Source organism: Notamacropus eugenii, chromosome 4, assembly GCF_028372415.1.
Source record: "Notamacropus eugenii isolate mMacEug1 chromosome 4, mMacEug1.pri_v2, whole genome shotgun sequence".
NCBI classification, from domain to species: Eukaryota; Metazoa; Chordata; class Mammalia; order Diprotodontia; family Macropodidae; genus Notamacropus; species Notamacropus eugenii.
In genome coordinates this window covers 60,896,088-60,923,958 of record NC_092875.1, presented here as the reverse complement: position 1 = coordinate 60,923,958, position 27,871 = coordinate 60,896,088, and the positions used below count along the sequence as shown (strand labels likewise).

Below are 27,871 nucleotides of genomic sequence, written 5' to 3'. Positions count from 1 at the left end.
GCCACATTGATCCCGGTCTGTGCAGGGCCCAGCCAGGTCCCCAAAGCAGGCCGAGCTTGAATTCACCCCCCAGGGCATTGAGGCCACTCCAGTCGCGGGCTGGTCAGTTTCAGGGGCGCTGGGGGTGCTTGGGGCCGCAGGTACCTCCACAGCTCCGGGGCTGGCCCGCTCGGTCCCCCGCCCAGCCCTGCCCGAGGCGGCCAATCAGCGGCGGGGGGCGCGGCCGGCTGGGCGCTGGGGCGGGGACGGGCCCCCCCAGGATCGCGCGGCTCTGGCGGCGGCGGCGGCGGCTCCAGCGGCTCCGGCAGCGGCGGCTCCTTCCTTTGTCTTCCGCTAGCCCCGGCGGCGGCTCCGGCCCCATGCCCCTGCGGCCGCCCCGGCTGGGCTGCGCCCCCCGCGGCCCCTGAGCCCTCCCTCTCCGGACCGCCCGCCGCCACCATGCCCGACACTGCCGGGCCCGGGGCCGGCGGCACGGCGGAGGGCGAGCGCGGCAAGCGGCCCCCCCCGGAGGGCGAGCCCGCGGCGGCGGCGGCGGGGGCCGGAGTCCTGGGTAAGGCGGCCGCGGGACTGAGCGGATCGGGCGGGGCGGGAGCTGGGGCCGGGGCTGCTAGGGGAGGGGCGGGGCGGGGCGGCCCGGGGCACCGCAGCGCTGCGGACGCCCCCCCACCCTGGGCAGGCCGGCTGCAGTGGGCTGGGCTGGGGGCATGCGAGGTTCCGGGCACTCTAAGGGCCGGGCAGTGCGGGGCGGCCACCCTAGCCTCCCCGTCAGTCCCCGCTGCCCGGTAGATGTGCAGGCCAGCTCCTGCCCCTTCCTCTAAGTGGGACACTGGCAGAAGGGCCCCAGAGCCCCCTTACTCTGAGTCCCAGCTCCCATCCTGCTCCGCAGTCCCAGTGACCTCAGATCAAGGTGAGGGGCCTTCAGGGGGCCCTGATGAGGGGAGTGGGGGGCTCTGCCTGTGGACCAGGCAGTCTTGGCGGCCTCCTCCCAAAGCCAGGTGGGACACCGGCAGGGCTGAGGAAGCCGTCTCAGAAGTGCAGCCTCTGGGCCAGGCTGCTGTAGCCTCTGGTTTCCCCTAGGCCTGTGAGCCCCAAACCCTCCTGGCTTTGCTGGACTCCCTCACTCCTTCCCCACTCACCTCGGGCTGCTGTCACCCAACAGAACTGGGGTCTAATGAGGCCAAGGTCACCAGTTAAAGCCTTTCTTACACAGTGGTCTCTTTCCCTCTGTTTCTTGACCCCAAATGAATCCCTGGAGTCCAGATCCAAACTCAGCCCTGGCCCCATATTACCTCTGACACCAAAACAAGCCCCCAAACCCAGATCACTGAGTCTCTGACCCTAAACCTGGACCTAGACCCAAATAATAACTAAGATAATGACCCAAGTCTGAGCCCGGAGTCATTCCCCTGGCCCCAGACTCAGGGAGCCTTGGGTAGTAGATGGGAATGTATCAGGATAGCCTGTCACCACTCCTGGGAACACAGCTATGTGTTATGTGCCACAGACACTATGTATGTGGATGGAGGGTGGGGGGGGTTCTGTGCCCCAAGGCTGGACTGTCATAAAACAGATGAAGCATCCTGGACAGCTCCTTCAGAGCGATTCTAAAGGTGGCTGGCACACACCTACTGGCACCTGACCAGGTTACTCACATGTGTATTTGGGCGGCAGCCCACAGGCCCAGGAATGTATACATAGCCCTGGCCCAGATCTGCACCTATGTTACCTGCCCAGGTATATAGGTATGCTATGCATTCTGCAGCCTGCCTGTGATGTGGGTCAGCTTCCGGGGACACCAGCTCCCACTGGAGCGAATCCACCTTTGCTTTCAATTCTTCAGACTTGCTAAATCTTCCCTGATCTCTTGTCCCCAGCCTGAGGTTGGAAGGACCAGGCCCTTGAACTTTCACCTGAGTCTCCTTAGCTCCTTAGGCCCTGTTGCCTGAAATCCAATCAGTCTAAAACAAAACTTCCCAGGCCTGGGCTAGAGAGGGCCTAAAGTTTCCAACCTAATCCTTAATTAAAATTCCTTAGTCCTAATTTAGTTCCTGACTCTTTCCAGGCCTAGAGTTTGGCTTCAGACCTCTTGATAATCCATTTGGAAATTGACTATCTAGATTTTCTAGATTGAATCCATTGGTTCTATAAGCCCAGGTTCACTTTCAACCCAATCAGAAAGGTCCCCCCAATTACTACTGGATTTGGGGGGACCTACTTAGACCCCTCTCAAAGGTGGAAGAGAAAGGACCTTCAATTCCTGTTCCCTTCTTTTTTGGACCAAGGAGGAGGAGGGATCCCAGTTGTGGGATTTTCAGCAGTGTAGGGAATTCCTGATATGAAAACTTCTTACCCCAAGGCAGAACAGTTGCTACTGTCTTTCAGTTTACAATCTTAGAGACCTGCCCAGGTCTATTTGTGTCAGGGGAGGGCTTGTACCCAGGTCTTATTGACCCAAGACGCCAAGGCTGGCTCTTGATCCTGGCCTAGCCCAATGCTGCTCCTAGTTTTTCCCATCACCACACACATAAAATCAAATAAATTGGGCTCATTTAACTTGATACATAAGTGACCTCCCCCATCTCCCTTCATACTTGATTACACTTTTTCTGATAAGCAGGCTTATTCTCCCCAGATCTGCAAATGGGATCCAGCTTGGATCCTTCCTGGCTGTGTGACCCTTAGTTACACTCTACAGACAAAGTAGTTACACATGCAGGTTTGTGGCTATACATACATGCCCTGTCCTGGATCGATGATGTTTTTTATGTAAAACCGGACATCTCCTGTGACTGCAGACACTAGAGACACCCACAGGTACCTGAGTATACACACATGTGCCCCTGTCCTCACTCCCAGCTGTGATGAATCATTCTTGGCAGTTTCACTGGGCATTTGCCCAGGAGCATACATGGAAACGCTGGGGCCAGAACTGTGAGATTATGTAACATGGTCAACTCTTGAATGGCCCTATCATTATGACTAGTCTGGAGGAGAAGCCCCAAACTAGAGATTCATCTGAAGGAACAGATAATCCCAAACCATTTTCATTTGGCTTTGTAATACATATCTCTGGGTATGTTCTGCCAGCGCTGGGAAACTGAGGCGACTGCTTGAGTTACTTTGCATTCCATGAGCAGTCAGGAGTAGGAGGAGGGGCCTTGAGGAGAGGCTGACCTGGGAATACGCAGACACTGAGTGAAATGAAAGGGTTAGAGTCAGGGATTGCCTGGGATTCAGGAGTCCTGCATTCTATACCTAACCCCAATCATACCTTGTTAAACGGTGTCTAAACTTCCCCATCTTTATAGTGGGGTGAGGTTTGGGTCAGATGGTCTATTAGATCCCTCCCAGCTCTGACATTCTGTGTTCTAAGGGCCCTCCCAGCTCTGACATTCCATATTCTAAGTTCCCTTTTAACTCTTAAAATTTGTCTATTCATCACATATCACAGGGCATCCAAATGGAATTATCCTTACTTCTAGAGTTTATATTCCTTGGATTTTAAGTAAGAGTAGTGACTGCCTAGTAATTATTCCATTTGATCCCTTGAGGTTAAGGAGTGATTCCTTCACTTTTTCCTGATCTTTCTACTTTTCTGCCTATTCTCTCCAAAAGGCCGTCTGGTCCTTCAGTCCTTTCAGAAGGATTTTGCTTCCTGTTTGGTTTTCTTCTTTACTTTCTCACAAGGATAATGCGAACATTCAGAATCTTCTGTAAAGTGATAGAAATGTGCCTGTTGTATTAATGTTTGAACTCTTGGGTGTGAGCTTAGCTTCTGGCATGTGCTGTCTCCATTTTAATCTTTAAAACTACTTGCACGATTCAAAATACAATACAAAAAAGGAAAAGAATGAACCTTCCAACACTGACATTGTATTCTCTGTGCTAAGGACTCTGACGTTCTATGTTCTTAGCTCTGAGAATCTATGTTCTCAGCTCTTTTTTTTTGGCTGACATTCTATGCCCCTTTATTCTACAGTCCTTTCTAGCTTCAACATATTTTCCTTAATGTTCTAAGGTTCCGTCCAGCACTGACTCTTGGTGATTTCCACAGATAACTCACATTCACAATTCTGATTTGACTAGCCTTGGCAGTGTGTAAAGTAGTCTGCCCACATGTGTCCCCACACGCAGATATCCCCAGGTCCTAATTGTCTAGGCATCCTGGTCCTCAAACAGGCCTGCCTTTCTTTCCCACTCTGGCTAGATGGCTGCATCATTCCCTGCCCCTGCTTTGTCCTGCTTGGCCTCCCCTTACAAGAGCTCAGGCTGTGCCAGGGAGCATGGGTGCTGATAGTGCCAGTCCTATTGGCTTGGGGAAAGAGACTGATTGCCTTTGTCTCCAGGCTAGGGTGCTTAAAGTACAGGATAGTGGAAAAAGAGTTAGATTTGATGTCAGGGCAGCTGAGGTCACATCTTGGCTAATCTCCATCTGATCTTGAGCAAATAAATCACTTTCTCTCTGTGGACCTCAGTTTTTCCATCTGTTAAGTAAGGTGGCTAGACTTAATGCTTCCTAAGATCTCTTCTACTTTTTAAATCTTCTGGTCTAAGGTCAGAAAGTCTGAGCCTTTGCCAGGTTCAGACCAAAACTTCAGCTACCGCCCTGGAATGACCTGTGGTCCCTTTGGTGGATATGAGAATATCTGGATATGTGAGAGGGGGCCTTAAGGTATTGCCCCTCAGATTTAGGAAAACCAAAATCTTCCTTTAGCTACATGACCCAGGGGAGCCTGCCTGCTCAGGAACTTCAGGGGTTAAGTTAGACACACGTGCACACACACAGAGACATACCCACACAGAGCTAGGGAGAACCGGAAACCCTTGAGTCAGTTTGGGGTGGGGGTGGGGGAACAGAGCCAAGCAAGGTCCCTGTACAGAAGACTTGGGAGTCTGGTTTCCCAGCCCTGGCTTGAAGTCATTTTGGTGTAAGTTGGGGGATTTGTCATTGAACTAGGATCCGGTCCTAATCTCCTCATTACTGGGGCTTTCCCGTCTCCATAGAGACAAGCTCCCTCTTCCTTATCCCCCTTTAGGCTTCCGGGCCTGGTTGCTGGCAGTTTTGGGAGGCTGAGGCTTGTGGCAGCCCAGGCAGGGGCTCCAGGACGGTTAGCTGGTCAATCCTGGAGGTGTGGGAGCAGTGAACTAGGGAGGAGAATTGGGGTGAAGGGAGGAAGGTGAGATGAGTTGAAGGAACTAGTCCTGAAAAGTATGACTCCTAAGGGGTATTAGTTTGGGTGTGGGTGGACTGGCAGAGCCTTAGCCCCTCTGTGCCTTCTCCCCAGCCTCCCAGGGCAATACATACAAGCTTGTGGTAAGGGATGCTTAGTTAACCTCCTCAGTCACCCCATGGTGACACTCCCCCTCCCCACAGAGCATCTAGAGGACGGGTGGGGAACCTGCAGCCTCAAGTCCATATGTGGCCCTTTAGGTCCTCAAGTGCGGCCTTTTGATTGAATCCAAGTTTTACAGAACAAATCCTTTTATTAAGGGGATTTGTTCTGTGAAGTTTGGATTCAGTCAAAGGGCCGCACTTGTCCACTCCTGATCTAGGGACCAATGAGACCAATCTCACCATTTCCCTCCCCCTTCTCCCAGTAAATATAGTATATTAGGAAAAGCCTTGGAATTGAATCAAAAGACTTGAGTTCAAATCCTGCCCCTTCTGCTCTTTACTACTTTGGGCAAATGATTTCCCCCTCTGGGCCTCAGTTTCCTCATCTGTAAAATAATATGGTTTAATTAGATAACCTCCAAGGTCTTTCCCAGCTCTAAATCTAGAATCCAGTGATCCTCAGTAGAATCCCTGTGACAAGGTGGGGAAATTTCAGCCATCTCACACCATTATAGGTTGATAATTTTTTTCACTTTTATTTCCATTTAAACTTTTAAAAAATATCTCTTTTTACTGTCTGCAAGAACAGGTTTTATTTTAATTATCATTGACACATTTCATTTGGACACAAAAAATAGTTTCCAACAAATTCTCAAACAGCCTCTCCCTGTAAGCCCAGAGTAGATCCCCCAAGAATACTATGTCAGTTTCCAGTTTTGCCAATTACCGTTTATTACAATCAATGAACTTGGATACTATATTGACATAAGTCTGTGACATAATTTTATCTGCCTTTGTTTATAATGTAATAAGCTATTTTTCATAGAGAGGCAGTGTGGTGTAGTGAATAGAGAAGAGCTGTGTGACGGAGGACAAGCTATTAAACTCTCAGAGCTCCCAAGAGGTAATTCAAGGCAATGAAAAGAGCCCTGAATTTGGAGTCAGAGGGCATGGGTTCAAATCCTGACTCTATACTACTTACTACCTTGTAACCTTGGCCAAGATGCATTACTGGGACTCGCTTTCCTCATCTGTAAAATAAAGGACTTGGATCTTAGAAACCTCTTCTTACTCTAGATTTAAGATCCTAGAATGTTGCAAGCTTATTACAATTTGTATTAGTGGAGGAAATCTCCAAACCGTGACAATCATAGGCCAGACTAAAAAAAAAATATCTGGTGTATTTTGGTGGTGCGAAATATTCTTGAAGGGGTAATTATGGTTAAGTGGAAAGTGATCAGAGTGGAAGTTTGGGTCCGTTTTCTGGTCTTAGCACTTCTTATGTGTGTGACTATGGGCATGTTCCTGAGTCTTTGTTAAATGGATATGATAATCTTTGTACTGTCTACTATACAGGGTTGCTGTGAGAGGAATATTTTACTGTAAAGTTCATTCCATGATTATTTATTAAATATCTGCTACATGAAAGGCACTGTAAGGTATCTAGAAGGTATAGTGGATATCAAGCTGGACCTAGAGTCAGGAAGTATTGAATTAAAATCTGGTCTTACTAGATGTGTGACTTTGGGTAAGTCACTTAACTTCTGTCTGTCTTAGTTTTCTGTTTCGTAAAATGAGGATAATAATAGTACCTACCTTGCTGGGTTGTTGTGAAGATAAAATGAGGTAATATTTGTGGAATGCTTTGCAAACCTTAAAGTGATAGATTATTACTGCACTGGTTATACAAATACTAAAAAAAAAATGCAATAATCCCTGCTCTCAAGGAATTTGCATCCTTTTAGGGGAAACACATATGAATATAAGTATGTGTATATATATATAAAATACATAGAATAAATATCGTATATGCAAAATAAATACTGACATTTATTTTGGGAGAGAGGACCCTAGCTTGGTGAGATCAGGAAAGGCTTTGTGCAGAATGTGGTATTCAAGTTTCATCTTGCAAGAAGTGAGGAGAACTGGCATTTCAGATATTGCAAAGAGTCGGTAAAAGGCACAGAGGTGGGAGATGGACCACTTTGAGAAACAGAAGGCCCATACAGTACAGTGTAGGAAGGCGAAAAATGTATAACAAGACTGAAAAGATAGATTGGGACCAACTTTTGAAGGTCTTTAAAAACCAAAAGGAGGTGTTTCTAACTGATCCTAGAGGTAGTAGGGAGCCATTGGAGTTAATATTGAATAGGGGAAGTGACATCAGATTTGTGCTTGAAGAAGATCACTTTGGCAGTGAGATGCTGGTAACAGCAAGTAGGCCAGTTTGGCTGGAACAGAGAGTACATGAAGGGAAATAATGTGCAGTATGTCTGGAAAAGTAGGCTGGAACCAGATGATGAAGGGCATTAAATTCCAAATGCAAAAGTTAGTCTTTGATCTTAAAGGCAAGAGGAAATCATCAGACCTTCTTAAGATAGGGGAATGACATGGTCAGATCTGTGCTTTGGGAATATCATTATCTGTGTGGATGGATTGGAGAAGGGGGAGGAGGAAGGCAGGGGATCCAATTAGGAGGCTATTGCAATAGTCCAGACAAGAGGTGATGAAAGCTTGAACTAGACTGGTGGCCATCTAAAGGGGTGGGGGTGGTATAGATGTAAGAGATGTTCCAGGGAAGGGTTCAATTTTAATTAACATTACTTGGAACTTGATTGACTTTTGGGGAAAGGAGGCAAGAGAGAATAAAAAATAAAAGGTAGTGCCACAGTGTTGTGAACCCAGGAGACTGGAAAGATGGCAGTGCCCTCCTTGAAAATAGAGAATGGAGGAATGGGAGACAGTTTGAAGAAGTTTACAAAACTAGGTCTAGAAATCAAAGAAAATAATGAACAAAACATAGCAATCAAACTATTAGAAAGCAGTGATCCTCAAAGCAACTTGGTACTGGTTTTTTAAAAAATGTAGATTAGTGGAACAGACCAGATAAGCAACAGACAGAAACAATCGAACTAAGTAATCTAAATTTTAATAAACCTGGGAACACAGGACCATGGAATTAGAGGTGGAAGGGATGTTCTAGAGTCTAGAACATGTAGAATCTACTGGCTATTGGTCAAACCCACTAATTCTATTTTTATTTTTTATCCTTTTATTATTAACACTAATTTTACAGATAAAGAAACTGAGGCTTAGAGATGTTAGGGAACTTGCCCAAGGTGACAGAACTCTAGCTCTAACTCTTTCTATATCAATGGCAGAATTCAAATATAAGTCTCTTGACTTCAGGTCAAATGTTCTTTAAAAGATACCACTTTGTAAATAGCAGAGGTTCATTTTTAGTAGGAGTTCACTTTTTTATTCTTCTAACACTTCACAGTTAAGTAGGAGGGCAGTTAGGTGGTACAGTGGATAGAGTGATGGGCCTGGAGTTAGAAAGACCTATGTTCAAATGCAGCCTCACTTACTGCCTGTATGACCCTGGGCAAGTCACTTCATCCTATTTTCTCATCTGTAAAATGAGCTGGCAAAGGAAACATCAGACTGCTCCATGGGCTTATCTTTGCCACTAAAACCCCCAAAAAGGGTCACGAAGAGTCAGACATGACTCATCCAACAAGATGTTGGATCATAGCTCTAAGGCTGGAAGGGATGTCAGAAGCCACCTCATTTTTTACAAATGAGGAGGACTGAGGATAAGCACAATAAAGTGATTGACCTTTCAAATCAGAGGCAAGATTTGAACCCAGAGTTAGTGCTTCTCCTGCTCCCATCACACTCTTGTCCTCCCCAAGGTCCAGAGAGCTTGATGTTCAATGATCATTATCTCCATTTTACAGAAAAGCAAATTAAAACTCAGAAAGAGGAAGATTGACTTGCCCAGGATTACAAAGGCCAGAACAAGATCTGAACCCAGGTTTCCTGTCTCCATGCCCAGTGTTCTGCCCATAGTCCTTGGCCCTAGTGATCCTTTTCTTTCTCTTTCCCCAGACAAGCTCTTTGGGAAGCGGTTGCTACAGGCAGGACGATATATCATGTCCCACAAATCATGGATGAAGACGGTGCCCACGGAGAACTGTGATGTCCTCATGACCTTCCCAGGTATCCTAAACCTACACTTGTCCTGTATCCTTCTCCTATCCCTCTATCTAACTTCTGGGAAGGCCTGATTCCTCAGGGAGGGAGAGCAGGGGCCTGGACCCTGCAGTATTGGGGAAGTGGGTAGAACCGAGGCTCAAAGACTCTCCAAGAGACAATCACCACATTGCCCTTGAACCAGGAACTCAATCTGCTTCCTTACCCCGCCCTCAGATACAACAGATGACCACACCCTCCTGTGGCTTCTGAATCATATCCGTGTGGGTATCCCTGAACTCATAGTGCAAGTCCGGCACCATCGGCACACGAGGACCTATGGCTTCTTTCTGACGGCCACCTATGAGAGGCATGTTCAGGCTCTGGGCCCCCAAGTACCCCACCCCACCCCTGCTGAAGGGAGAGCCCAGCTTCCCCCTCCATCCCTCTCTCCTTTCTTGAAGCTTTGCCCCCTCCCCAGCTCTGGACTCCCTCTCCATGTATCTTTTCCCCTAGTTCTGGTCTCCCTCCTTGTGAATTCCCCCTCCCCCAGCTCTGGGATCCCAGATCTCTCTCCTACTCCCTGCACCTCTGGGACCCCCAACTGTGGGAATGGGACCCCCAACTGTGGGACTGATCCCCGTGCATCTTTCCACCACCAACTCTGGATTCCCTCTCCATTAACCCACCCCCCGCCCCAGCTGTGGGTTCCCTCCTCATGCACTACCCTCTAGCCCTGGGTCCCTCCATTCTCTCCTCCAAACCTCAGCCCCTCAAAGACTAGCTCCGTTGGGGGAGGAAACATCAGGGTGCGGATTGGAGCCCCACTTGGTCTCTGTCCGCCACCTGCCCTGACCCCACCCCTTCCCCAGCCTGCTCCGTGGGGCTGATGAGCTGGGGCTGCGGAAGGCCGTGAAGGCCGAGTTCGGCGGCGGCACCAGGGGCTTCTCGTGCGAGGAGGATTTCATCTACGAGAACGTGGAGAGCGAGCTCCGCTTCTTCACCTCCCAGGTGCGCCGGACCCTCCAGCCCCACACCCAGCGTGGGGTGTGGGGGGGATAGGGGAGAGGGCTTCCCTTCCCCTCCCTCCGCTGACAACCCTGATGAGGACCCAAAAGCCCTCCATCCTCCCGTCTTTCCCCCGCAGGAGCGGCAGAGCATCATCCGCTTCTGGCTGGAGAACCTGCGGGCCAAGGCCGGGGAGGCGCTGCACAACGTACGCTTTCTGGAGGACCAGCCCATCAGTGAGTGAGCTAGGGGAGATGGGTCTGGGGGCGTGGTCAAGAGCCGCCCAGCCAATCAGTGACCCCTCTGGAGAGGTGGGGTCGCAGGGGCGGGGCCAAGAGAGCCCAATCAGCCCCTGTGGGGCAGGTGTGGTGGGGAGGAGCCAATGAGAACTACCTAATGCCGGTTTATAGTAAGATCTGGGTTTAGAGAAACTGCAAAGGAGCAAGAGGGTCAGGAGCGGGGTGTAGAGAGAAGCCCTCCCTAATAGAGGGACGTTACAGGGAACCCTTAGAAATTTTGGGGTTGCCCTAGAGAGGCAGCAGAGGGGCAAGAGAAAGAGCCCAGCGTTGAATCAGAAGACCTGGATTCTCTTCTGATTTCTATCCTCTCCTCTCCTCAGTTTGCTCATCTGTACCTCCCTTACCAGGTATTATAACTGGGAAAATGCCTGGTGCAAAATTATTATTATATACCATAATTATAGCAACCACTAATGAATAATTAGTGCTCTGATCAGAATTATCATTAATTGCTGAAAGTATTCTAGTAACATAATTATATCGACAATCAACATAATTTAACAATAATAAATATAGCCACGATAACAATAATATAGGGCTTAGACAGGACTGGGAGCGGCAGCGACATTCTGTTGGTTTCTGTCTCTTTTCTATACCTCTGTCACTCCCCCTTTTCTTTAAAGCACGTGGGTGAGTGTCTCTGAAAAGTACCCAAAAGCCTATATTTCTCATTGTAAAAATTATTTCAGGTCCCACCCACACATAAGTGCAAACCCATATACGCAAAAATAGGTCAAAAATTGTAGGATTTCGAGCTGGGAAAACCCTTAGGACTTAGAATGTCAGAGCAGGAAGGAGTCTTCAGAAACATCTCCAGTCCTTTCATTTTATAGATGAGGAAACTGAGGTTTGGGCACATTAAGTGTCCCATAGATACATAGTAAACAGAAAAAAGAAATTTGAACTCAGGTTTCTTGATTGAAAAGCCACACATGCAACCTCATAATGCATGCATACCTATTTTGAGGCAGAACTCTGAAAATCTTGTTCTCCCAGAGTGTCTCTAGGCTTGTGAAATGGGTTGGAGAGACGTAAATTGTGTTTGTAGGTTGAAAATTATGGGTCTTGCAAAGGCAATTGGGGCAACGTGGTCTGTACTTCCGTTTGTCGCTGTCTGTGGTGCTGACCGAGGAAAAGGAAAGCTGTATCCTCTGGAGGGAACCTTGAATGACATGGGGCAATGTCTGAGGGGCAGGCAGATTCATTGAGATTATGGGGATGCCTCAGCCAAAGCCACAGTTTGGATCATGGTTATTTGGGGATGACTCAATCTGCCAACAAAGGGGCAGGCTCTATAGGACTCAGAGAGCCCACCCCTTCTTTTCCTTTCCCTTCTCTTTATCCTCACCATCATACAGAGAGGAAAGGACTATTGTCCCCATTTAGAAAACCAGAAAATAGGGCCCAGGGCAAAGGGGGGACTTCACCAAGGTCATTCTTAAAATTGGTAATTGAGGTATGGCTGTCAAGGACTAGATTTGAGTTCAGGGACCTCCCAACCCTGACAAGCCTCTGTTCCTCCTTCCCCAGTCCCAGAGTTGGCTGCCCGTGGGATCATCCAGCAGGTGTTCCCTGTACATGAGCAGAGGATTCTTAACCGGCTTATGAAATCCTGGGTGCAGGCTGTATGTGAGAATCAGCCCCTAGGTAAGGTGGGGTCTTGGACTCTCCCCTTCCCTCTGTGGTCTCTGCCTTCTCCATCCATTTAGAAGAAAGTATGGCCCCACCCCTATTTGTTGCATTTGGACATGTCGCCAGTTAGCTTTAACCATCTCTCCTTGCCCAGAAGTAGCCCAGAGGAGACCACTGAGAAGGGGGAGATGTCCTGGGCTTCAGCAAGGAATTAAGAGGCACTAATCTCAATTCTTCTCATACCATAAGCAGGTTTTTCCTTCCAGTGCACAGATGTAGCCCCTCCTCTTTTTTGTTCAGCTGTATTCCTCTCCCTATCCCGCCCTCCATTCAGATAGAGCCCTCTCTACTGTTCAAGAGTAGCCCCTTCCTCTAGTCCCAAAAGGAGATCCTGGGGAGGAGGGAATGTCTTAGGCCTTATCATCTGGCCCCAGGCCAAAAGCCTGCTTCTCTCCATCCCAGATGAGATTTGTGACTACTTTGGAGTGAAGATTGCTATGTATTTTGCCTGGCTGGGTTTCTATACCTCTGCCATGGTGTACCCAGCTGTGTTTGGCTCTGTGCTCTATACCTTCACTGAGGCTGACCAGGTGAGCCTGCCCTGGGAAAACATGGATGTCCCAGGATACACCTGGGGAGATTTACCCAGAAGCCAGGGAGATCTGGAGACACAGGTCCCAAGAGAGATACGATGCTTTGGGGATGGGGAGAACTAAGACTCAGTGAGACTTGGGGAGATTTGGAAACACCCAAGGAGACTTGTCCACACCTTGGAAGATGTGGGGAGACTTGGGCCATGGGACAATGCAGGAAGTCAAGGGGGACAGAGATCCAGGGAGCCTAGGGTTGGGTTATTACAGAAAGATGATGGGAGAGGGGCGATATAGGGTGAACACATGGGGGTAGGGCATGGGAGGAAGATTCACTCTTTGGCTTGGCACAGCATCTGGCACAGAGTAGGCACTTAATAAATGTTTATTGATGAATTGATTGTCTCTGAAATTAGAGATAGAAGTTGCTAGGGCTGGGATGGCCCTGCTCTGTCCTTTTCCTTCCATTGTCCCTCTGGATTCCCCCAGACCAGCCGGGACATCTGCTGTGTAATCTTTGCCATCTTCAATGTGATCTGGTCTACACTGTTTCTGGAGGAGTGGAAACGCCGTGGGGCTGAGTTTGCCTATAAGTGGGGGACTTTGGACACCCCTGGAGAAGCCATTGAGGAGCCCCGGCCCCAGTTCAGGGTGAGTAGCTCACCCTCCCTCCATCCCCATTCTCTCAGGATCACAAGTCTCCCTTGAGGACTGGACCCCATCCTGGGTATGTGAGGGAATGGGGGCAAGTCCTGCCTTGCCCTTAGTGGGCTGGGTGGGGACACTGGAAATTAGATCTCATGGTCACTGGGAGGAGAGTGTGCATGATGCTGACTCAACACCAAGGGCAAAGCACAGGGGATGGGAGCAGGAGGGAAGCTACCTGGAGGAAATGATGGAGGTGGGCAGGATGGCATTCCAGGGGTCCATATTAGGACCAAGACTCATCCAATATAGTGTGGTTGGAGAGGCAGGAGTCATTCCCTCCCTGGGACCCAGATTCTTAGTGTAAAATGAAGTAGCTTATCTCTAAGATAGACCTGAAGGTATCTTCTGATTCTAAATCCTCTGGTCCTTTAAGGCTGGGGTATAGGGAAGGGTTAAGGCTGGATAGCAGAGTCTGCTGACTTTCTCCTTCAGAACAAGGGTGCCCTTGGGAGCTATAGAAGGTACCTGAGCAGGGGGACCAGTGCTGGTCTCAACATTGCCTCCCTCTACAGGGTGTGCGGCGCATCAGTCCTGTGACCAATGCTGAGGAGTTTTACTACCCACCCTGGAAGCGGCTCCTCTTCCAGCTGCTGGTCAGTCTGCCAGTGTGTGCCACCTGTCTCATCGGAGGTTTCCTACTCATGCTTGGCTGCTTCCAACTGCAGGTGAGATGCCTTTCCGCCTCCCCTTCCCCAAGACCAGGAACCAGGGACCCACCTCTGCCCCAGGCAAATCCCTGATTCCAACTCCAGGCTAAATGCTGACCCCAGCCCTAAACTGCATCAGGGACCCCAACCCCAGGCTGACTCTAGGACTGTAAGCCCAGGGCAGAGTCCTGGCTCCAACCCCAGGCCAAGTCTAGGATCATAGTTCCAAACTGAGCCCTGAGCCTCGTCCCAGCCTGAATCCACATCTCCAGTCTCAGGCTGAGTCTTTGGCCCAGGCAGAGCCCTGATGCCAACTTCAGGCAAAGTTTAGGATCCCAGCCGCAAACAGCCTGTGCCTCACCTCACCCCGCCCTTAGTCCTGGCCTGACCCCTCTATTCCCTGCCTGGCAGGAGCTGGTGCTCAGTGTGAAGGGGCTGCCACGCCTTGTCCGCTTCCTGCCCAAGATTGGCCTGGCCCTCTTGGTCAGTGCCTGTGCCGAGGCCTACAAGAAGCTTGCCTATTGGCTTAATGACATGGGTATGCAAGGGACCCTACCCCTGCCCAGAGACTAAACTTCAGGCCTCAGGGAGGAGATTCCCACCCTGCCCCTTAGATAACTGGAGGGTGGGAGAGGTGGGGAAGGGTGGTTGCTGGAAATGTTGATTGCTTTTCTTTATGGGCTTCAGAGTCCTCTGAGCCTAGTCAGTTGCAAAGATTAGGGAAGAGCACTGAGGATGTGCCTTCTGCTAACCTTGTGACCCAAAGTGGTCACTGTCCAGGCCTTTATAGAGTTTTCTGTGCTTAAAACCTCAAGCAGCTCACGTAAGACTTTACCAAGAACACATACAAAGCAGAGGGCACAGAGATGCCAGGAAGAGCCACCCATTAAATACTGAGCCTCCAGAATCTCATTGCTTGGTTTCACAGAGGTCTAAACTTTGCCTCCATATCCAGGCAATGGGCAGTTCCTAGCCAGTTTGGGAAGGTTAGCCCTGAGACTCTGGGTTTCTTTTAGCTACAGCTTACAGGTAGTCTCTCAGTGGCAAAATAGCAAATATCCCCCTCACTGCTTTTGGCAGTTCCCACAGTTCAACTACCTGACCTCTGACTGTATTAATTGGGGGGGCATATGTCCCTCTGGGGACCATCCAAGGCCCCAACTCCCCCAGCCCTGGCAATTCTGCTCCACCTCACTCCTCTCCCTTTGGCAGAGAACTACCGTCTACAGAGTGCCTATGAGAAACACCTCATCGTCAAGATTGTCTTGGTGAGTGAGGAGCTTTGTCTGTGCCACTGAGGCCATGCTCCAGCCCTGAGGATTCCAAAATTGGGCTTTCTGACCCACAACTCTCAGTTCCCACATAAACAGCTGAGCCAATCACTGCCTCCAAATTGGACCGTGCACAGACCTCCAGTGCCTAGATACCTTGTTAGGTTATGTCTTTGGGCCCCCATCTCAAGCAAAGGTTTGGTCCCTCCTCCTGTTCTGATCAGGCCTGCTACACAGTGGGGGACATGGGAGAGGGGAAGAAGAGTTGGCCACTTAAATCCAAGGTTCAGTTTCTCCTGGCCAGAGAAAGACAGTCAGAGAGGACTTACTGGAGGAGGTGGGCCCAGAAGGATGGCTAGGGTTTTGAGGAGTAGGGAAACTGGGGAGGATGTTCTAGACTAAGGAAAGAAGGGAGCGAGCCTCACGCTTGTTGAGGTTGGCTTGGCTGGAATGGGATGTCCTTGCTTCCCTCAAAGTCCAGGGCTCCCCAGACTCAGCCCAGCCCCCTTCTCCTCCCCACCTTCCACCCCAGTTCCAGTTTGTAAATTCGTACCTGAGTCTTTTCTACATCGGTTTCTACCTCAAGGACATGGAGAGGCTGAAGGAGGTAAGAGAATCAACCCCCATGATGTTGGCCTGAACTTTGGGTGTTGTGGCTCCCACTTGGGCTCCAAATCCTGGTTCTTCTCCCCACCCTACCCCGGGCCCTCAACCCCTCCCCCAACCTCTCTCTGGCAGATGGAACAAGGGAGCCAGGGCAAGCCCATGATCCACCTCGCAGCCACACCTACTCCAGTCTTTCATCCCCTTCATCCCTTCCATCTCCCCCTCTCCCAGTGACTTCCTGAGCCCCTCCTCTCCTCTCTGCCTGTTTCTGTGTCTGTTTCTCTGTCTGTCCTGCCATCCGTCCTGTCCCTCTGTCCGTCCCTCCACAGCTCCTGCTCATCCTCTCTCTCTCCCAAAGCCTGGAGCGCCAGCTCCGTGCGGCTGTCGTCCCCTTCGCTGCCCTCCGTCTCCAGCTTCTCCTCTTCTCCTTCCAGGGCCTCCTGGCTCTGGCCAAGGCCAGAGTACAGGCTGGCGTAGGTGGGGTCATGTGGAGGGTGTGGCCAGCAAGGCTGGTGATGGGACTGGGGTTGGGAGTTAGGCACTAGGAGGAGGGAGCACGGAGTGGGGAGACTGAACTACTGACCCAGTGCCTCGGGCTTGGCTACACAGAAGCGCAGGCCCTGGGGTAAAGGAGGGAGGGCATCAGCTGGGTTTCCTAAGCCATGTTTTCATTTGACACTTCCAGGGAAAGCAGGAGCCCCTTAGAACCCAGACTGTCGAGCTCAGAGATACCACAGAGATCATCTACTCCAACATATGTTTGGGGAAGCTGAGGCTCAGAAAACGGGGAAAATAATTTGGCTTGAGTCACATAGGGAATTAAGGGAGGGTAAGCCTGATGACTGGATAGGTGGACCATTGTGCCTCGTCACACCAGTGAGCTGTGCTAGGTTCCCTCCTTGGGTGCTGCCTTCCCCCCTGCCCCCCAACCTCTCCTCCTTCCCCTATCCCCTCCCAACACTGCCACTTTCTCCCCCAGATGTTAGCCACCCTACTTATCACCCGTCAGTTCCTGCAGAATATCCGGGAGGTACTACAGCCGCACCTGTACCGCAGGCTGACCAGCGGGGACCTGAGTGCCCGCACCCTCTGGGAATTCTCCAAGACTTTCCTGCAGCTACTCACTCACAGGCCTCTGCTCCCAGAGGCCCGGCCCCGGGAGCCACTGGTGGGGCCGCCTGAGCCTAGGGCCCAGGAGGGCAGTGGTGGTGGGGGCCGGAAATGCCTCAATGGAGGCTGTGGGGTCCCCGAGGAGGAGGAGGAAGAGCGGCGGAGGCGGGCTGGAGAGGGGGGGGAAGAGGCGGGTGGGGGTGGGGGTGGAGAGGAGGAGGAAGAAGATGATGAGGAGGATGATGATGAGGATGATGATGAGGAAGAAAGCCTTCTGGACTGCGGCCTAAAGCTAAGGAAGGTGAGCTTTGCCGAGCGGGCGGGGCAGCAGCGACGAGCAGGCCCAACAGGTCCTGAGAACTTCCTAGAAGAGGGTAGCCCAACCATGGTGGACAAGGGCCTGGACCCTGCGGCTGTGTTTGCCTTGTGTGAGGATGAAGAGGATGCTGAGGAACCTTCGGACAGTCCTGGCAGGGAGCCCCTAGATGCTCCTGGGGGCCCTCATGGGGAACGGCCTGGTGGGGAGGGCCGAGACCAGGGTGCTGGGGATGATGAGGCTGAGGCCTCAGGCCCTGGGGAGGACAAACGTCGAAAGCACAACCGCACATCCTGGATCGACCCACCTGAGGAAGATTATTCCCCCCAGCTGACCCAGGCTGAGTTGGAAAGCTGCATGAAAAAATACGAAGTGAGTCCTATGGAAGCGGCCTGCCCCTGACTTTCAGACAGCCCCTTGGCAGGGAGAGCCCCTGACCCCTGAGGGAGCTAACCAGGACCGAGCAGGAAGAGTTGAGGGCTTTCTGAGAGGGTAATATCATCAGTTAGAGGAAAAGCGAAGGGACAGGGAGCTGGGTGTCAGCTGGGATGATCCTGGGCTGAAGGACAGACGTAGCTGGTTCTGACACATATTTGCTCTGTGAGCTTGGGCAAATCCCTGACCTTCTCTGACTCGTCTCCTTTGTAAAGGGAGAGCTAGATAATCTCTAAAGATGCACAGAGGAAAGATTGCCAGGCCTGGGGTCAGCCCTGAGTTCAAATGTGGCATCAGATACTTATTAGCTGTATGGCCCTGAGCAAGTCACTTTACCTTGTTTGCCTCAGTTTCCTTATCTGTAAAATGAGTTAAGGAAGGAAATGGCCAACCACTCCAGTATCTCTGCCAAGAAAACTTGAAATGGGGTCACAAAAAGTTGGACTGGACTGAAACAAATGAACAACCAAAACAAAGGATATCCAGCCCACCCCTTCCCGTGCCCCCCCCACCCCCCCACACTCACTCCCCCCACCCTGCCACATACACACACACTCCTCCCACACACCCCTACCCTTGTGCTGACATTCGGTTTTCTGTGTTCTTCATGGACGCTGTTCTGCCCTACCAGGCAGCGCAGTGTGCCAAGCAGGAAGGGAGCAGAAGCACCAGGGTCTGTGTTGACTGCCTGTTAACCCACCCCCTCTCCCCAGGACCCTTTCCAAGACTACCAGGAGATGTTTGTACAGTTTGGCTACGTGGTACTCTTCTCCTCAGCCTTCCCCCTGGCTGCCCTCTGTGCCCTGATCAACAACCTCATTGAGATACGCAGCGATGCCTTCAAGCTATGCACGGGCCTCCAGCGACCATTTGGACAGCGTGTTGACAGCATCGGGCAGTGGCAGGTGATACACATGGGCAAAGCCTGCAGTGAGGACCTGGAAGGACCTCCATAGCAGGCCTGGTCAAGGAGCTTAGTGAGGGGGATGAGAATTCAGGGGGGGGGGGGGGGGTAAGGTGGTCTTGAAGGAGATGAAGGTTCAGAGGAATTGGAAGGACTGTGGGGATGGGGATTGACTGAAATGTGGGAACTTGCCGACAGACATGGGACCCAGAGAGGACACAGGAGAATGGGTCAGTCAGTAGGATGGGGAGGAAGGGTTCAGGCCAGCCCTGACTGATCTGGGAATCCCATCCTGCCTGGGTTGACACTTGTCCCCATCCCCTTGACCCTGCAGAAAGTGATGGAGGCCATGGGCATCCTGGCCATTGTGGTGAACTGCTACCTGATTGGTCAGTGTGGACAACTTCAGCGCCTCTTTCCATGGCTGAGCCCAGAGGCTGCCATTATCTCCGTAGTAGTGCTGGAGGTACAAACTGGCTAGTCCTGGCTTCTGAGGGTGGTAGGCTATGGGCAGTGCTGACACCATCCCTGGATATATGGGTTGGGGGAGAGGGCAGCCCCCCAGTTCTGTGGGTCTTCTCTGGCTCATAGCATCCATTCCCCTCCCAGTCCATCCCAGGTCAACTTTGTTTCTGTACAGCACTGAGAGGCTCAGGCCCATCTTTGTGTTGGGGAGAGCCCTGGATCACACAGAGACTCCTCTCCGCTCACGACTCTGTCTCTTCTCCCCCCGGTCATAGCACTTTGCCCTGTTTCTGAAGTACCTCATCCAGGCAGCCATCCCTGACATCCCTGCCTGGGTAGCTGAGGAGATGGCCAAGCTGGAACACCAGCGGCGAGAGGCCTTTAAGGTGAGACTATCTACAGCTTTGGTCCTTTCTGTCCCTTGTCTGATGCCTCTGGGAGGTCCTGTATTCCACCCCCACTCCAATCCTTCCTCTTCTCACCCTCCAGAGTAAGACACCCCATCTCATTCAGGACCACGATTCGTGCCTTGGCCCAGAATTAGCTCTCCTTGCAGTTGGGGCCTGAGGGATTCACCCCTCCCCTCCCAGACCTCTCCAATTCACCATCCTCATTCCTGAGGACCCTGTTCCCACTCTCCTATTCTCTGATCACCCTCTCAGTTTCATCTACTGACCCCCAATTTCTCATCTCCCACCTCCTAACTGTGAGTCTCCCTCCAACACCTGGCTCTCTCATCAGCTCCCCCCTACCCCCCATTGGACATCCACTCAATTCCTCAGCTTTCCCAATCCTGTCCCATGGATGCCTCCTTCTCTCCTAATGCTTCATACCTTCCAATTCTGCTCCCTTGACCTCCAATTGCTTTTCTCTTACACTTGTCTTCCTGATGCCTGGCTTCCCAAGAGCATCATCTCATTTCCCACCCCATCCCTCCTCTCCCCTGGCCCCACTACGTCCGCTGTGTCCCCTGACTCCTGCCCATACCTCTGGTTGTCCCTAGAAACATGAGCGCCAGGCGCAGCACCACTACCAGCAGCAGCAGCGTAGAAGGCGCGAGGAGGAAGAAAGGCAAAGACACGCGGAGCACCACGCACGACGGGAACGTGAGGCTGGGCGTGAGGAAGGCCGGGCTGAGGGCAGCGGTCCGGATCTGGCCCCTGAGAAGGCGCCTGCCAAGGCCAAGGGTGGGCCTGGCCCAGATAGGCCCAAGAGGCCAGGCTCCCTGCTCGCCCCCAACAATGTCATGAAACTCAAGCACATGATCCCCTTGCAAGGGAAGTTTCTGTCCTCATCCTCTTCATCATCCTCCTCCGCAGGGGGTGCCGGCCCAGCTACCCGGCAGCCGCAGGCACCCTCCCCCACGGGAGAAAACCGCCTGCCTGCCTTTCTCAGCTTTAAGTTTCTCAAGTCGCCGGAAGCCAAGAGAGACCAAGAGCGAAGCCACTCGCCTCCCAAGCCTTTCCACGCTGGCAAGCTCTTCCCCTTCGGGGGCCGGGCAGAGTCCGCATCCACTGCATCTAATGGGGCAGGCGGGGGGCAGGTGCGACCCGACAGCGCTCCCAGCAAGGCCCAGCGTCCTGGGCTGCCAGATGAGGCCGCTGGGGAGGAGCCAGAAGCCCGTGCAGAGGACGAAGGCTCAGGTCATAAGCTTTAACTTGGGGTGGGGTGGGGACCTAGGGGATACCTGGGTCCCAGTTAGAAGAGGATTGAGGGGCAGATGCAAGGATATATGGGGTCTGGCTGGGGAGGGGAAAAGCCATAGGTTCCCCACCCTCTGCATTTGACCCCTGGAGATGAAAGGGTCCCCTTGGGCATGGACAGCTCCTTTTACCCAGGGCCCCCCAGGAGGGACAAAGGCACTTACTGCCTCATCTTTCCGTTTTTACTCAGTCTCTGTGCTAGAAACTCTCAAAGAGACAAACAGGGGTGGCCGGGATAGCACCCCCTCCCCATTTCCTGCCCTGCCCTCCTAGGACGGGCCACCCCGCATGGCCGACCTGCCCATCTCCATGGCCTTCCCTCCCCCCTGCCTCTATGCAAACCCCAGTGCCCCCAGCTTCTTAGCTGGGCTGGCCCAGGGACCTGTCCTCTGGGAGGAGACCTTAATCAGGGAGAAGGGGATGGTTTGGGAGTGGCCAGTCAGTTCACAACCAGTATTTAGACCCAAGAGCTGAGATGGGGGGCTAGGTCCCTGTCCTCAACAAGGATCAGCCCCAAAGGGACAGTCCTCTCCATGGGGCAGAGACCACAGCCACAGTCCCAGGCAAAGACATACCAGATAAGCTCAGCCCAGCCAGGTCATGGGCAGGAACATAGGGACTCAGCTCCTTAGGACCCCTTCTTTCCTTGGGTGACCAGAAGAGGGCGATTTTCACATTAGACACCACCACTCCCAAGTGAGAAGTGGGCATCAGGTCTGCAGCAAGAGACTGAGGAACCTTCCCTCCTCCCAGCTCGTTCCCCCAATCTGGGGGGGGGGGGGGGGGGGGGGGCAGTTAGGAGCTTAGAGGCATGGGCTGGACCCGACAAGTTTTCCCCTGCCATCCCTCTCCCCCTGAGCCATTGTCTAGAAGCAATAAAGCCTTCCTTGGGAGTAAGGGCAGGCCCCAAACCCACCCTGGCCCAGCTGCTCTGTGCTTGGTGCCAATATGGGGGCACAGGGCTGTGGGCAGTGCTGGGTCGGGGTGGGATCAGACTAGACTCTTTCTGGTTCATGGAGGAGATAAGTAGCTGAGAAATGGAAACCGGGGGAATCCTCTAAGGACACTCCACTCCTGACCCGAAACTGGGGAATGCCACGGTGCCCAGGGGCAGCTCAAAGGCTTGAAAGCCTGTCTGAAGCCAGTGTGAAGCAGGGGCAGTGCCAGCCAGGCCCCAGTCCTCTTGGTCTAGCCCCCAAGGGCACTGCGCTGGAACTGCCCCCCTCTCCCCTTCCGCAGGGACAGCGCAGCCAGCTTCTGGTGTTCCCTCCCGTGCCCACCGCCGGAGCCCTGCACCACCACGCTGCTCCTGCCCACCGTCACCCAATACGCCCCCGCCCACAGGCTGCTGGCAATGGGAGGGCCCCTGGAGTTGTGGGGGTGAGGGGAGTGCCACTAGAGAGGGCCATGGAGCTGAGTGCCCACCCTGTGCCCGGGCCCCGGGGAGCCCCGCCTGGGTCCCTGCCCCACTCCCTGCACCCCCTGCTCAGGGTGATGCCAGCTTCTCCAGCTCCCCACTCCCAGGACCCTGCCCTCTGCCCCCAGATGAAAGCCCCAGCCCCAGCCCTAGTCCCAGCCCCCAAGCCATCTGCTGGCCAGCTGGGTGGCACTAGCCAACCCCACTTCATTTCCACTCTGCCCTCTACTCCTGGAGTCCTGAGCTTTCCTTCATTCACATATGCAATATCAGTTATTAAATGCAAGGAGCTGAGGCTGAGCATGACTGCTGATGGCCTGTCCTCTCCAGGCCAGCGGAGGGAGTGGAGTGGGTTAAGATGTCTGGTTTGGTGAAAGCCAGCCTAGCCTGGCAAGTGGACTGGGGGGTCAGGATCCACCAGTCCCAGTATGTTTACTCCCCAGTCACTCCCTAGGGCTCTGAGGGTTGGCCACTGAACAGAGGTGAAGAGGAAAAGGCAAGTTTTTTGCCGTCTTCTTTCTTTCAATCCGAAAGGAAATACCTAACGGGGATTATTTTGATTTCTTCTTAATTTATTTTGTCATATTTTTGTAAACTTTGCAGAAATGCAATAAAAATATATTTCAACAAACCTGTCTGGTAGGAAAATGCTAAGGGGAATGAAGACTTGGTGCACCGTGAGGCTGGCCTCCCTTCCTTTAACACCCAGGTTGGGGCCCTCAGACCAGGAACATCTCATCCCAACCTCCACATCCAGTCATGGACAAACCCAAACTTCTGACAACACTGCCGCCTCCAAAGGCTGGCATTTCTTCATGGCTCAGACCTAAGGGTTTGGAACCAGGGAGTCTGCTCAGAAAACAGGCCCAACCCATGGACTATGACCTAGGCCTCCTCCCTCACCGATGGAGCCAGGGTTATAAGACCCAGCCTGAATGACTGGACAAGAGCTTCCTATTTCTATCCATAAAGTAGCTCCCTTCCCTCATCATCTGATTTCTTTTGGCCCTGGCCTGCTTCTTCTTTCTGGCCTTTGGGCCCTGGTGAACCTGGAGGGTAGGATGGCCCCAAGCCCAAGATCCTGGAACTCTCCATGGGGGAGCAATAGAGGAATCGCATTTCTGCTATGTGGGCATTAGGGTGGGAATGGGATATCCTGGGGGAGAAGGTCCACACCCAGAGCTGCAGGACTCAAGAGTCTTCTCCTTGCCTTTCTCCACCCTAAAGCCAGCCTACCCTGTTTTTGGGGAGGACAAAGGAAGAAACTATCTCTATTGTCTATTAGCCTCCAAATGCAAAAAAAGGGAGAAGTTACACCGAGCAAAACTCCTAACCATCTGAGCTCTGACACTGGACCAGGATGCCCTGGGAAGTGGCGAGTTTCCCCATCAGGGCAAGCTGAGCATTGAGTCAGAGGCTGGGACAGTTGGGAATGTAGCAGTCACTTCCAAGTGCAGGACTGGGCGTCACCCGAGTAGGTAAAGCCATAGCAGGGTGGCCTTCAGTGTGACCGACTGCTGCCACAGAAGGAAACTGGAGGCCCCAGCATTCCCTCTCCCCAGCAGGAAGCTGAATCCCCTGCTGGAATCTGGGCCTCCTCAAATTATAAAAAGACAAACTCAGACCAGGCAGGAGAGGAACATTGAGTGCTCCACCCCTCCCAGGGTGGCGGCAGCAGCTGGGAGCCAAGGCAGCCAGAGAGGGAGGTAGGAAGGGTAAACAAAAAACCAGCCTCAGTGTACATTAAGTACCTCCTATGGTGTGAGGCATTGGAGACGAAGAGAAAATCCAACCCCAAAGGTATATTCTATCAAGTGGAATTTGTACAGATATACAAACGTCCTTTCCAGTTTGGAAGTTCTCCGTTCACTTTAATTCAACAAACATTTATTGCCTATGTTATCCCTATGTGCAAGGTACAGTGCCATTGGGGATACAACCAAGATAGCAAAAAGCAGCTCCGGTCCTCAACAACTTACATTCTCCTAGGGGAACAGAACATTGGCACAGGAAATACAAGCTATGGTGAGGATGGAGAGGGCCCTCACCACTGGGGCTGGGGTGAGCAGGGGAGAGGAGAGACAGCTGAGGAGAGCCTGGGAGGAAGCAAAAGGTATTCCAGGTGTGCAGGGTGAATCTATACCAAGGCACAGAGGTGAAGAGAGGGAATGCTGAATTCAGGCAATGGCAGACGAATGGGAAGTCTCCCGCCCCACACCCCAACCTTTCAGCGTTCTAAGGGTGCCCCAGTTCTGCCATTGTGTTCTATGGGTACCCCAGTTCTGACATTCTCTGTTCTAAGGGCCCCCCTCCTCCCAGCTCTGACATTGTGTTCTATGGGCCCCCCAGCCTTGACATGAGCTGCCTTTCCTGAAAGCCATTAAAAGACCTGGAGAATATTATATGAAAACCTACTATCCTGGGAGATTTCAGCAGCCAGTCAAGTCTGTTCCAGGATACCCAAAGCTTCCCTGAGAAACTTCCAGGCCACAGAACCCCACAGAGATCCACAGGGATTGAATAAAGCTTGTTATCTTGGTGGGGTCCAGCCTGTGGTCTAGGGAAAAATAACCCAGTGAAGGCAGCAAGGAGGAATCTGCTTCTGGCCCATCAGAAACTCATTTTCTGCCATTAAGGGTTATACTGGGGACCAATCCCTACCCACAACTAACCTCCCCAACCTTCTTTTCAAGAAGAAGGCTAGATAGTACCCCAGTGGGGAGCCAGGGACAGTCCCTTCTCTGGAAGCAGTGGTGGCACTATGGAAAGGGGCCTGGACCCCAGCAGTGGTTTCCTATGGAACCTAAAACAAGTCTCCTGCCTTCCCTGGGTCCCTGTTTCCCCATTTATAAAATTAAGGGATTAGAAAGGTGATCTCTAAGACCTAGTGCAGCTCTAGTATCTGAATACATAGGCCCTTGAGAGTAATGCCACATTACATTCTGCACCACACAGTACCTAGGAATGCCCAAGTCTTGTATATCCCTTTTCCTTACGGAGACTGAGCCCAGGAAGCAGCCAGGTCAGGAGCCCAGACAGAGGCCTCTTAAGAGACCAGTCACTGGGAACACAAGAAGAGCCCTTGCTTGTCCAGGTGGCATCTCTCCCTCTCAGCCTTTCCTCACCTCCATCTAGCCATCTCCCTCTCCCACTCATTGTCAGCTTTCAAAACCAGGGTATATTATATCACAACCCACCCTGCCACCACCTCCTGGGACTGGCTAAATAAAAGTTCTCCTATTTAACTTTGAAAAGGTTTGGCTCACATCAGTATGGAAAGGACAAAGACAAACAGGTTCAGGTCTGCTTGGTCCCACACAGACTTTGGAGCATCTGGATCCAGCCATAATTCAAGTGCCCAAGACTCCTTCCCTTGTCTCTCCCCCAGTCCCCTAACTAGGAGCAATCCTTAACTCCTGACAGAGAGCCAAATAAGGCACACAAAATAAAAAGTGGGGCCATCTGTAAGGCATGGCCTCTTTTACCAGCTGAACTCCCCAACTGTGTGTTGATGTGGAGCTTGTGTCCAGGGAGGACACTGGGCCAAGCTAATCTCGCCAAGCCTCTCTTCACGAGGGGTGATAATGGTGGCACTAGCACCCAGGGAGAGGAGCAATGGATTCAGAGGCAGGACACCGGGCTTAAATCTTGGCTGTGACACTTCCTGCATGAACTTAGGCAAATCACCTCAGCTCTCTGGGCCTCAGTTTGCTCAACTGTAAGACAGAAACATTGTCTTGGAAGACAAGACTTCCACTCCCTCTCCATTCCCCAACAGAGCTGCTGCACAGAAGGCTCTGCAGACTTCAAAGCCTTAACAGAAATAGGAGATCACTCTTATGAGAACTGCTCAGATGAGAGCGCTCAAAAGGCCTTCTAGCGGAGAAACAATCTTGGAGCATATGCATGAGGGTTTTTCTTCCCCCAGTTCCCTTTATAGCCAAGCAGGTTGTCTGTCCCCAAGCCCACAACTAAGGGGAAATGAGTTGAACAAGAGGTTTGCCAAGTGCCTTTCTGGTCCTAAATTTACCCATCACCAAGCAGAGTAGTAAGATCATGGCATCAAGAGTCAGAAGACATGAGTTCAAATCCTAGGCTCTTGTTGTAGTATCCTATGTGTGTGTGAGCAAACAGACAAGTGCCTTGCTCTGAGTCTCAGCTGCCCAAGCTGTAAAGGGAAGATGATGAGACTTGATGATTTCATTGACGTCAGTTCCATCATTCTAAAACTGAGGGAGGAAGAGCGGAGAGGGAGGAGGATCACCTAGTACAGCAGCCCCTTCAGCCCCTATAGCAAGGTAGTTTTGACTGAACACATGGTAATGGGCCAGGCTGAGGCTGCCCAGGGGACTCAAAGGCTGGCCAATCCACTCCATGGAAAGCTTTGGCTGCAGGTAGAGAACAAGGCCCCTCAGTTCCCAAACGGCCAGCACACACTACATCGACCCCATCCTGAAGCCGAGCTGGGATTTAACGGAGCCCCAAGAATCCCTGCTCAGAAACTTTTCAAGTACCAAGTGACTCAGAGAGAAGCCTCCTGAGGGGCAGACACAGAGTCAGAGGAGATACCTCCCTCAAGGGCTGAGATCCCAGGAAACAGCCAGAGAACAAATAGCGGTAAAGCCTGAAGTTCCATGCCTCAGGGTCACAACAAATTCAGGGTCTGACAGCTTTGCCTTCTAAGGAGAGAAAAGTCAGCTGAGATGCTCGCAGGACAACTGGATGCTTTCAAAGTTACCTTCAAAACTCAAGGCAGAAGGTGTGAGATGCCCATGGTTGCCAGAAAGTCTAAGCTGGGCCTGCTCTGGGAGCCCCATTCCCATCTGCAGCACTGCAGGAAACTCAGTTTGATTCCCTATCATGTCCATTATCTAGGATTTTGAAGCATGCAGGTGATAAAGAAAGGAAGGAGCCAGGTGTTTCAGGGCCAGTTCAAGTGGTATCTGCAGAGGGGTGTGCAGCCACAGCATCTGCTCCTATCTGAGGGACCCCTGGAGCATCCACAGGTCAGGGTTGGGCTCTGGCTGTGGGGACTAGAGGCCTTCTGATGGCACACTATCACTTTAAGGATTCCTACTGTCCTCCCTACAACCCCATTACAGGGGGAGTGGCAGGCAGAAGAGTCTGGAGGTTTTCTCCTGGGGAGTGACACAGTTTGGAAGGCAAGTCCCAGTTTTGCTGAGAGCCAGTTCTGTTTCCAGTTGCAGTGTGACAAGGCAGATCACCATCATCCTCAGCCTGTCCTCCCAAGCCGGAGTGGCACACACCTGACCAATGGGCTTGGCCTAGGCTGCCCAGGGCCTGCTGGGAAACTCTGTTCTTCTGTCAGGTGAAGCTCCCAAGGCCCATGGAGGAGCCCATGACTGTGAATGTCTTTAGACAGTACCTCAGCTGAGCTCCCCTGCCCATGAAACAAGGTCCAGCCCTAAGAGATACTCCTGGCTGGAGAA

The 27,871-nt window shown here is 52.0% G+C and overlaps 1 protein-coding gene across 1 annotated transcript; it reads left to right on the top strand.

Moving 5' to 3' along the window:
• Positions 1 to 273: 273 nt before the first annotated feature.
• Positions 274 to 23,052, top strand: ANO8 (anoctamin 8). The gene is made up of 18 exons (XM_072601313.1): positions 274 to 550; positions 9,227 to 9,337; positions 9,548 to 9,680; positions 10,183 to 10,321; positions 10,458 to 10,554; positions 12,148 to 12,264; positions 12,712 to 12,839; positions 13,329 to 13,490; positions 14,060 to 14,212; positions 14,606 to 14,732; positions 15,407 to 15,462; positions 15,998 to 16,072; positions 17,051 to 17,869; positions 18,646 to 18,837; positions 19,171 to 19,302; positions 19,577 to 19,687; positions 20,305 to 20,944; positions 22,244 to 23,052. Exons 1-18 carry the CDS (start codon positions 439 to 441, stop codon positions 22,615 to 22,617), a joined length of 3,678 nt encoding a protein of 1,225 aa, XP_072457414.1. The 5' UTR covers positions 274 to 438; the 3' UTR covers positions 22,618 to 23,052.
• Positions 23,053 to 27,871: the final 4,819 nt, after the last annotated feature.

Excerpts from the sequence above, each read along its gene's own strand:
- ANO8 (XM_072601313.1), top strand. The coding sequence starts at position 439 with ATGCCCGACACTGCCGGGCCCGGGGCCGGCGGCACGGCGGAGGGCGAG. Across the intron at positions 12,265-12,711 it reads ATGTGAGAATCAGCCCCTAG|ATGAGATTTGTGACTACTTT; the intron begins GTAAGGTGGGGT and ends TCTCCATCCCAG. Across the intron at positions 19,688-20,304 it reads AGCGGCGAGAGGCCTTTAAG|AAACATGAGCGCCAGGCGCA; the intron begins GTGAGACTATCT and ends GGTTGTCCCTAG.